The sequence below is a fragment of the Belonocnema kinseyi genome, chromosome 10 (assembly GCF_010883055.1).
Source record: "Belonocnema kinseyi isolate 2016_QV_RU_SX_M_011 chromosome 10, B_treatae_v1, whole genome shotgun sequence".
In the NCBI taxonomy this organism is placed as follows: Eukaryota; Metazoa; Arthropoda; class Insecta; order Hymenoptera; family Cynipidae; genus Belonocnema; species Belonocnema kinseyi.
Window position 1 is genome coordinate 11256123 of NC_046666.1, and position 12186 is coordinate 11268308.

General features: G+C 26.2%; 1 protein-coding gene across 1 annotated transcript in view; it reads right to left on the reverse strand.

The window, feature by feature from the left end:
• The window catches only part of LOC117181022 (chymotrypsin-2-like), a 37670-nt gene that overhangs the window by 14655 nt on the left and 10829 nt on the right, over positions 1 to 12186 (reverse strand). Inside the window, exon 2 of the mRNA XM_033373591.1 lies at positions 641 to 736. Coding sequence (XP_033229482.1) covers positions 641 to 736 — 96 coding nt within the window. The remainder of the gene's footprint in view (positions 1 to 640; positions 737 to 12186) is intronic.

A 12186-nucleotide genomic window follows, 5' to 3' on the forward strand; every position in this document is an offset into this window, starting at 1 on the left:
AAAGAAAAATTACTATTCTAAACGGTTATTATATTTTTATCGAAAATTTGTGTTTTTATTAAAAAAATAGTAAGATTTTCAAAAATAATTAGATTAAAAAAAAATAAGTACAATATTTAAACAATAATATGTTATCTTATCGTTTCAAGTTAAGATATTAATTTTTATCAGTGATTGAAAATATTGTGAATAATTTTTCTTATATTATTGTAGATAATACAAACTACTGTACAATAATTAATTTAATTTAAAGAATAGTTGAGGCACTGTACGTGTTCATAAATAAAAATCAATTGTTCTAATTTTGTTTTTGCCTTTAATTAATTATTATTCACTGTTTGGAGATTTCATCTAATTAAAAAATTTCCTAAAACTAAAAAAATAATAATCAAGATCTTCTTTTAGTTGAATTAAAAACCGACTAGTAAATGGTGTTTAGAAAAATGAATTTAGGTAATTTAAAAGGTCACAACAAAATTTGGAGTTTAGTAAAATTTCTTTTTTCAAATTCAAATTGAACTGGTTTTTAAAAAATTTTAATTGGAAGTTAAGACTTTTTAATTTTTGATAATATTATTATAAGAGTTGATGTAAATTTAAAAAAATGTATTATTATCGAAATTATAAATCAGAGACTTACCGAGAGCACTTGCCAAAAGGCAGAATAGCACCAGAGACGAGAAGTAACTCATTTTGATTGCTTCTTCTCTAACTTTGCTATTCGACCTGATTTTCCCTTTTTATATACAAAAAAATCAAACGTGATAAGTTTCAATCAGAAATTATAGATTTTATCAGCATCAGCAATGGAATGATAGTAACTAGATCGTATTTATCAATTTATAATCAGTTAAAATATTTAAAACTCAACGAAAAAAACTTAATTGGAATTCAGAATTAATCCTCCTACTGACAATGTTCGTTATTGATGGCCTTTCATGAATGATATTGTTGTAGATAATAGTGACTTCTTTTCCTTCTTTCATTCAATTAATTAATTTCGAAACAACTATTTTTCAGTAATCCTTTTCAATTCATATTATTCCATGATGATAAAAAAAATTTTGTATATGCGTCTAAATTAATAATTTGAATCGACTAATATTTTTCCTTTTCAATTTCATTTTGAGAGGTTTAAAGCATATTTTGTAAAATATTCTAATCTCTCTAGTAGCTTAGGGGTAAGAGCAACCGACCGGCAATCAAAAGTCCTGGGTTCGATTCCCAGCGGATTGAAAAGAGAGGATCTTTTTCAGAAAAATATTTTTATTTACAAAATTTTATTTTAAAAAGTTAACAAAATCCATTTTCGAATCTATGTAAATAAATAAGTTTCGGAATAAATTAATTGGTTCATAATCTTTCACTAAAAAATAGGTGCCAAATTCATATATAATAAGAATTAAGTTTCAGCTGATTCAGATTTATTCATTAAAATTTGTATTATTGCATTTTCGATAAAAATCACTAATTTTTTAACCAAGAAAAAGGGAATTATCAAACGAATAGTTGAATCACCAAATAAACTGATGAATCTTAGATAAATAGAAATAAATTCGAAACCAAAGTGTAATAATTAATATTTCAAGAAAAAATTGTAATTCTAAATGAAGAAATGGTTAAATTATGCCAAAGAATACGGATTTTCAATCATGACAGATTTTAAATTTTATAGTAAGAAAAAAAGTTACATTTTTAGTAAAAAAGTTTAATTAAATTAAAAAATTTTCAACAATATTTGTTAAACCCTTAACCAAATAAATTAATTTTTAAATGGAATGATGCATCTTCAATGAAATATTCAAGTTTTTAACATAATACATCAATTTTTAAACAATAATATAAATTTTCTATCAACAGAGACAAATTTCTAACAAAAGGATAAATTTTTAACTACGAAAGAGAAAATTTCAACAAAAACTAGAATATTTTCATTGTCAGTTAGAGAAAAAATTTGTAACACAAACACAATAATTTTCTAACGAAATAGTTGAAATTTTAAACAAACAGATGAATTTTTAACCAGAAAGATTAAATTTCTATAGAATAAAAAATTTTGATATTAAAGGGGATAGGTGAATTTTTAGTTAATAAACAAATCGTCAATTTAAAAAAAAAAATTTCTACTAAAAAAGTCTTTATTTCAACAAAATAAATAGTTTTCGACCAAATATTTTAATTTTTCATGAAGTTTTTACCCAAAAAGTTTAATATTCCCCCACTCCCCAAAAAAAAACATTATCCACAAAATTCACTGCGAATTGTAAAACGAAAAAATTAAATGTTTATAAAAAAATGTCGAAAAAAAATTAGTAACATTGTTAGTTACAAAAATTAATTTCCTGTAAAAAAACATATTTTTAAACAAAGAAAAATGAACTTTTGAGAAAAAAAAACAACTAATTTTCTGCTAAAAAAGAATATTCGTTCACAAAATACATGAATTTCGAACTAATTTTTTAATATTTATGGAATGTTAAATCGAAAACGTTAACCTGCTAAGAAAAAAAACACAAATTTTCAACAAAATAAATGAATTTTCAATTAAAAAAGATCAATTTTGTCCAAAAACTATTGAAAAAAATTCGAGATTAAATGGAATAAGTAAATCTTTATTTTTATAAACTAAGTTTATAAGAAAAAAGTCTAATTTATAACAAAATACATTAATTTCGACGAAATTTTAATATTTTTAATGGAATTTTTAACCAAAAATAGAATAGTTTAATTTTCAGTTTAGAAAAACAAGTTTTGAGGCAAATAACATGAATTTTCAATAAAATATTAAAATTGTTAGCGAAATAAATCAATTTTCTACCAGAAAGATGAAATTTTCATAAAAACACTCGACAAAAAATTAGTAACATTTTTACGAACAAAAAATAATTTTCAATCAAAAAGTTTAACTTTCTAAGAAATAACATAATGTTTTGAAAAATAGATGCATTTTCATCTAATAAAGATAAATTTTCGACCAAAAATAGAATAGTTTCATTTTTAGCTTAGTGAGATAAGGTTTGGGGGCAATTAAAATAAATTTTAAACGAAATATTACAATGTTCAACAAAAAAATTAATTTTAAACCGAAAAAATTAAATATTGATAAAAAAATTACGAAAAAAAAGTAACATTTTTAGTCACAAACATTAATTTTCTTAAAAAATAGATTTTGAAACAAAGAAAAATGATCTTTTAATTTAAAAAAAAAAATTTTTTTTGTGAAAAAATTTTTTTTAACAGAATACATGAATTTCGAACAACTATTTTAATTTTTATAGAATTGCAAATCAAAAAGATTAACTTTGCTGAAAAAAAATTTTCAACAAAATAAATTGATTTTCAATTAAAAAAGATAAATTATAGAAAAACTAGAATAGTTTAATTATAATTCAGAGAAAATGTTTTACAAAAATACAATAAGTTTTTAACGAAATCGTTAAATTTTCAACCAGACCGATGAATTTTAAACCAAACAGAATAAACTTTTATGGAAAAAAATTGGCCACATTAAACGGAATAGGTAAATCTTTATTAAAAAAAAAAATGTTGAATGAAAAAAAAACTAAGTTTATACGAAACAAGTGCAAGTTTTACAAAATACATTAATTTTGACAATTTTTTAAATTTTAAATAGAATTTCAAACCAAAAATATAATAGTTGAATTTTCAGTTTAGAAAAACAAGTTTCTAGGCAAATAACATGAATTTTCCACAAAATATTAAAATTTGTAGCGAAAGAAATGAATTTTCTGCCAAAAAGATTAAACAACAAATTTGATAACATTATTAGTCACGAAAATTAATATCACGCTCATTTTCATTTGTTTCAAAATGAAACAGGTAAAAATTTACTTTTAATGCAAAAATATAATTTTCTTCCAAAAAATGATATTGCAAAACAAGGTACATGAATTCTGAACAAATATTTTAATTTTTCATGCAATTTTTAATCCAAAAGGTTAACTTTCTAGAAAAACAACGGTTTTTAACAATATAGGTAAATTTTTACCTGGTGAAGATAAATTTTTAACAAAAAAGAGAATAGCTTAAATTTCAGTTTAGCGAAATGAATTTTGAGACAAATAAAACAAATTTTCAATGAAATATTAAAATTTGCAACCAAGAAAATTTGTCAAATGCCAAAAAATAAAATTTTTAAATAAAATAATGCATTTTTATTTTAATATTACAATATTAAGTGAAATTTTTACACAAAAAGTTAAATTAGTCACGAAGAATATTTATTTCTCACTACAAAAGTCTAGTTTTTAACAAAATGCAGAAATCGAAAAACAGTAATAAATTTTTAAATAAAAAAAGATTGATGTTAAAAAATAGATGATACATTTAAATTTTGAATAAAGAAAATATTTTTTAATTCAAATGATAAGACCATATGTTAAATAATTGATTGTTTGATAAATAAATAAATAAGTAAACATTATTTGTTATTCATATACCTGCATTCTTGTATAAAATAGAAGCGTCATATGAGTGATAAGAAAAGAAGATTGCTTTCGACTTTTGCGAGTTATTATCATAATCAAATTAAAAGCAATCACCGATTAGTCATTCTGCGCGACCGATGATTCAACCGATACAATAGATAAGTGCAAATCGATTTTTAAATTAACAATTTTTTAAAAATTATATAAAATAATTCCAAATTCAGTTTGTCTCTCTCTCTCTCTCTCTCTCAGTGCAGATCTATAAACAATGATTTTTTTTCAATAATTAGTTTTGTTAATTTACATTAATGCTTATGTCACTTTAAATGAGAATAAGACAAATAGTTGAAAATTAAATATAAAACCGTAACTTTCTACTAACATTCAAACGTAATATTATTTTATAAAATAATAAATTGTTTACAAAATCAATTTTCTTAACTTAAATTAATTATTTACCTCATCGCAACTGGAAACTAGACCAAATGTGATTTTTCTTAGAAAAACTACATACATATTAAAAATAATATTATATTGTTTAAACATTTATTTTTCTCAAACTTGATTTGGTGTTACATCACTTGAATTGAAAATTGTACGAAAAGTGGAATTTTTATCGAAAACAGCGATTTCCTAACTTTATTCGAAGAGGAAATTACAAAAAGAATAACAAATTGTTAAAATAAATTATTTAACCAAACACTTTGCAGTATAAAGTGATATTTCATGCATCAAAAACGATTTGTTAAAAAATAATAATGTTGAACTACAAATTAAGTATAAAAAGTTTCAATTAGGAAAATTAATTATCTGCCTAAAATTCCTTTTCAACAGTTAACTTTTCTATCAAAGAAACTAATAGTTGCACAAAAAGATAAATGTCTGAACAAAAAAATAAATTCTTAACTAAAAAAGAGATAATTTTTCACGAAAAACCAAACTCTTTAGTCTTCAGTTAAAAACTTAATTTCTATGCAAACAGAAAAATAATTGATCAAAAAGGTAATTCGATTTTTAACAATATAAATGAATTTTTAAAATAAATCTTTAATTGGTGCCAAAAAATGTAAAGTTAAAATTTTAAACAAAGAAATGAATTTTCAATTTAAGTGATAAATCTTGCCCCTTAAAAATATTAATATTGTAGCAAAAATTTGAACTTTAAACCACATTATTTAATTAATTTAAAAAATGGATTTTTTTACGAAAAATTGTGAATTTAAATTTAAAGATAAAAAATTAATTTCCAACGTTACATTTTTTTAACAAAATAGTTAAATTTTCTATTAACGACACCGATTTTTATTGACAAAAATAAATTTTTAACCAAAAAGTTAAAGTTTAAAATAAGAAGTTAAATTTTTACCATAAATAGGATTGTTAAAATTTTAGTTGAAAAAATAATTTTCAAGTAAAAAAAAGAGATTTCTTAAGGAAATACGTCCACTTTCCACTATACGATTAATTCATGACTAAAATCCCGTACTTTCCCCCTAAAAAATAAATTTGATACTTAAGAAAAGTCAAATAATTTTAAAAAGTTAAATTCTCAAAGAAATGAATTTTAAATAAAAATTATAAATCCCCATCCCCCATACCCAAAAACAGTTGATATTTAAATAGTTTAACTTTAAACAAACTTGTTGAATGTTTGGCTGAAGAAAATGAATTTTCACCTAGAATAAAGTATTTCAACATCCAATAAAAAAATTAATTGCCAACCAAATAAGAAAAGAACGATTTTTCAACAGAATAGTTAAATTTGCCACAAAAGAAAGTTCTTATCTAAAATCGTTAATCTGTGCCCAAAAAACAAGTTTTTAACCAAATAGTTGATTTTTTCACTAATGAGATAATTCTTCAAACAAAGTCGTGAGTCTTCACCCAAAGAAGTAATTTTCACCCAAATAGTTAAATTTTCTACTAAAAAAGAATAGAAAAATTTGGACCTGAAATTGAGCATTTCACTGTTTATTCTGACAAAAGAAAATTCCACTCAAATTAAACATGAATTTTCAATAACATATTTGAGTTTCCAAACAAAAAAGTTAATTTTAATTTAAAGGATGAATTTCAAATCAAAAAGATTAACATTTTGTCACTAAAAATCCGAACTTTGAACCAAATTCATAATTTTTTAACCGAAAAGTTACATTTTTATATAAAAAATGTAATTTTTCGACACAAAATTAAATATTTATATTTTGAGTAAAACAGGAAAATTTTTAAGAACGTCGTTCATTCAAACACTTAAATTTCTAACACAAAAATAATAATTTTAAATAAAAAATTTGATTATGACCAAAGATTTGAATTTTTTACTTAGAAAATAAAGGTTATTTTTCACTTCATACATTTTGCTTCTTAAATACGCTCTTTTAAATCAGGACTACACAAAGCGTTTTGGACTTGGCAATATTTAGGACCTTTTTCTCTATTTTATTTAAATCTGAATTTATGTTAATGGTACTGTGAATTTAAAAGTTTACGGGAGGATCTAAAAGAAAAGACTTGATGCAAATCCCTCCTCATCTTGAAGAATACGTCAATAATGGCTCTTTAAAATAGCTTAAGAGCTGAGAAACACTCTCTATAGACTTAGCGAAAACTGACAAATGCTATCAAAGTTTTAATACCGAAGTCATTTAAGACTTCAAGCCATCCGTCGTATGGCTCGCAAATGGATTCGGTCATTTCGTCCCCTTCTACTGAGCCTTTTCTTGTTTCACGCCAGAAGATGTCGGAAAACTTGTTTAATCTTTTGAATATATTTTGCATTCTTCAAAAAGTATATTTAATTTTCCTCTTTTTTCTCTGCTTTTATATCCACTCCTTTTATCTCTAATAATCTATTCTCTCCTCTCCAGACCACAATTCTCCTCTCCTCTCCTTACTACAACACTTCTCTTTAAAAATCTCTTTCCTCCCCTCCTGTACTCTCCGCTCTAACTATCTCCCCTCTCCTCTCTTTCCCTTTTCTTTCGTGTTCTCACCTCAAACCGACTTGCTGATCATTTGCTTTATCATCTCCTAGCCACAACCTTCCTCTTCTCTTTAATCATTTTTTCTGTCTTCTCCTATCCTTTCCACTCCTCTCTTTTCGTTTCCTGAAATTTTCTCTCCAATCATATCTTCTCTAATCTGGTCTCCTCTACTCTCATCTCATCACCTATAATCGCCTCCTAATCATCTATTCTCTCCTCTCTACACAAAAAATCTTTCATATTATCTAATCGCCTCTTCTCCCCGCTTCTTACCACAACTCTCCTCTCTTATCATCTCTTCTCTCGTACTCACCACTATAATTATCTCTTCTATTCTCTCGTCTCAAAGTCTTCTCTTTTCTCCTCTCCTCGCCAAACCTATCCTCTCCTCTGTTATAATCTGTTTTTTCATCTTTTTAGGACGCTCTCCTCTCCTCAACTGTCTGCACTAATTATCCCTATTTTCATTTTCTTTCCTCAAATCATCTCTTTTTTCCACTTTCACCATAACTCTTCTCTCCTCTCTAATCATCTCTACCCTCATCTCCTCCGCATTACCCTCCTCTATAATTAATATCTTTTTCCCTCTCCTCACCGCTACTCTGGTCTCATCTGTAATCATCTCTTATATCCCCTTCTCACCACAACTCTTCTTTTTAATCATCTTTGCTCTTTCCTTCTCTCCTACTCACATATGTTCTCCTTTCTTATTATATGTTTTTTTCACTACAAGTCTTCTCTTATATACTATCCACTCTAATTATCTCTTCTCTCCTTTTCTCCCCCCAACAATTCTTTCCTTTCTTATCATCTCTCTCTTCCTCTCATTCCCTTTCATCCTCTTTCCTTACCCATACTGCTCTCCACAATTATCTCTTTCTCCTCTCCTTACCAAAACTCTCCTCTCCTCTCTAGAATCTCTTCTTTCCTGTGTTCTCTACATCTCTTATACCATCTCTTGTAGTCTCTTCTTTAATATCTTTACCACAACTCTCATCTCCTCTTTTTCTCATTCACCTTCTCTCATCACGATCACTGTCCTCTTTACTCATGTCTTCTCTCCTTACCCCACTACGACTCTTCTATCCTATACTCTCCGCTTTTATAATCTATCCTCTTGTTGACTGTTCTGTCCTCACCTTTACTCTTTTCTCTAATTATATACCCCCGCCCCTCTCATCACAATTCTCCTCTTCTTTCTAATGAACTATTTTGCGTCTCTTTACCTAATACATAATCACTTCTCCTGCACTGCTTCCTTTCCCTTCCGTCACTTTCTGCCATGTTCTAACCTCCTCTATTACTCTCTTACTAGCCTACTTTTCTATCCCTTCCTTTTCTATTAACCGCTTCCCCTAATTACCCTTCCCATACTTTACCTACTTCTCCCCATCTACTACTTCTCTTTCCTCTCAGTTTCTATTAGATACTTTCTTTCCCACCATCTCTCTTGAACTTTGACTTTTATATGCTTACAAAAAATCTACTCTCCTCTCTAATCATCGCTTTTCTTCTCTTTTCACCACAACTCTTCTTTTTTATACTCTTCGCTCTAATTATCACAACTCTCCCGTCCTTTACTCTTCTCTCCTCTCCTTTCCTTTTCTTTCCTCACCTATACTTTTCTCCCTAAATTTTTTTCTTTCCTTCTCTTTCCGCGAAAACTCTCCTCTCCCCTTTAAACATCTCTTTCATCCTCTCCCCTCCTTTTCTCTCATTTCCTTTCTGATCCTGTCTTTTCCTCTCTTTGCTCTTCTCTCTCCTCTCTAATCTTCCCATCTCCCCTCTTGTCACTTATCATATTATTACCTATAAATAACTCTTTAATCACCTTTTGTCTCATAACAACACTAATCTCCTATCTCATCATCTCTTATCTTCCTCCTCTCGTCTTCTCACCAGAAATCTCCTTTCTGATCATCTCTTCTCTCCTCTCTAAGAATCTCTTCTCTTCTCTCCTTTCGCATTTTTTCCTCTCCTTACCTATAATCTCTTCTACAATGCTCAGCATAACTCTCCTCCCCTCTCTAATCATCTCTTCTCTGCTCGTCTTATAAAAACTCTCTTATTATCTCCTCTTGTTACCGCTCTCCCCTCAGTTTCTACAGCACACTTCCCTCCTCTTCATCCCTCTTAAACATGATTTCTGTTTTTACCCATATTTCTCAACGCCTCCTCTACTCTCCCTTCTAATCCCTACTTTCCTTAATAACATTTATTCTTCAGCCATTACATCGGGGAACATAAATTGTGAGTTCCCAATTGAATGCAACAACTCCTTCATAATTATTTTTCCTATTTAAAAACAAATTATGGGTCGATTAATTCCTAAACAATGCCTAGCCTTTGATTTTTTTATGCTTACTGATTTTATAGTTCAAAATATAGTTTTGAAAAAAAAAACTTAAGGGCTTTACATCAGTACTTCCCAAAATTATAAATTTTTTTCAATTTTCATGAAAAAATGTAATTTCTGTGTTATTATGCAATTGAATTTTGTTATTTGTTTAAAAAATAAGTTTCTGAAAATGTTGTGTTGCAAAATGAAAAATTTAATTAATTCTATTGGTTTTATAACACTATACTGTTAAAATGTAGTTTTGTTACACTACTAATTTATTTATTTAACAACTATCGATTAAAATAATGTATAGGATAGTTAAATACACGCTTTTTTAGAATAAAGTTGAATTTATTGAACCTGCAATTTCTTTAGCTTGATTCAGAGAAATATTCTATTATTTTTTCTTCATTAAAAAAAATTTTATGTTCTATAAAGTGTCCCAAAATTGTAAAAAAAAAAATCAAAAATCAAAAATCGAAAAGTTTTCCGAAAAGCCCAATATTTGCCTAATCCTTTGATTCAAAAGAAACGAATATTTTAATTTCAAAATATTAATCTTTGTTAAAAAAAAGTTTACGTTTAACTCAATCCAAAGAAACATACTTTTCGCACCTCGTCAGAAAATTATTATTAAAAAAACATAGTTTTAGACTTATTAGGATTTTCTTTAAATATTACAATCCAAAAGCCTAATAGAAGATATTGAGATATTAAAGAAATGTCTTATAAAATAAAATTCTTCACATAGGAAAATTTACAAAAGAGAAAAGTTTTAGAATAAAAAACATCCTAAATTTAAAAAAATTTACGATTTGTAAAATTGCTGATATAGGAAAATTTTAAAATTATAATTTTTCAAATCAAAACAATTTCAAAATCGTTTTTGAAGTAAAATAATAATTAAAGTGGTATTATTTGATATGGAAATTTTTCTCTCTTTAATATTTTTTTTTCTTGAATTTTATATTGCCGAGATATATATTTTTTTTATTATTTAGTAGTCTCAAAATAAACCGTTTCGAATGTTTTTGTTCCTTTTTTCGATTGATAAGCGATGCATTTTTTTCTCCGGGTTCAATAACTTCAACTAATGTTAGCTTTTTATGTCCATAATACCGAAAATCTATAAAATTATTTATAAAACCGATATATAATTATTAAAAAAATTTATTTTTAAATAATTAAATAACTGAATAAGATTTGTTATCTATTTCATACACTTAAAATAAAAGATAGTAATATAATTAGGAAATTAAAAAATTCTATTTAATTTTATTATTTAAAAATCGTTTAAACCAGTCAGGAAATGGACCAACAAATAAAAAGGATAGTGTGGTATGGGATACCGCACGGACACACTTCCATACTAATTTTGCACTTTTTGCTTAAATAAGATAATCATCAGGAAATATAATTTTCTAGGACGGCTATGTTTCGTAAACGGTTGGTCTTACAGACTGACCAGAATGGAGTTGCGGTCTGTGAGACCGCACAGCCACAATTAAATGGCTATTCAGATTAAACGAAAATATTTGGCCTTCTAAATTAGGTAAAAGTTCATAATCTAAAGTGCCAAAGTATTCTTTTAATTTCTGTTTTTTTTTCTTAGTTTAGTTTTGTTTTGAAAAAATAAAAAATTTCAACAAACTTTCCCTTACAGAAGAAAATAAATTGGTGAAGTTATTTCTATTGAAAAAGAACCTTCGTCAGAAGTCTCCAAACTGCTTAAACACGCACTAACTTAATACTAAGAAATTCGATGATAAAATAAATTGTAGGTCGACCTGAAACTTTCCAATCCTGACATCAACTTTATCGACTCACGGGGCGCCAAACAAAAAAACAAGTAAAAGCGATAATTTTTTTTCTGACGCTTATAATGACTTTTGGCTGTTTTTTTTAAATCCGTTTTCTAATTTATAAAAGGTTATTTAATATTAATAATAATATTTTTCAATATATATTTTAAAGTATTTTTTATTGTTTATAGAAATTTCCTTTTAGAAATAATTGACAAAGATGCGAGTTTTTTTCAAATTTTTCAACTTGTTTTCAACTTTCTAGTTAAATCGAGGCAAGAAAATTAACAAAAATAATTTAATTAATGTATATTTAAAATATTTAAGATCATTTATACTTTTTTTGAAATAATTTTAACCTTTGCCAGATTTTTAAAGAGATTTTAAAGAACCATTCCAAATTTTAAGGTGCATAAGAAATACTTAGTTTTCTGAAAAAATTGTCTAGTTTTTCGCACTAAATTAGACTTTTTTTGCGGTTTTTAAAATTTAAATTGTTTCTAAACCATAAAATAACATTTTATACTGATGATTATAGTTCGACATAAATTTTTCAAACAATTCATAATTGCTTTTAGCTATTTTATCTCAGAATAGAGTGAGAAAGTAGC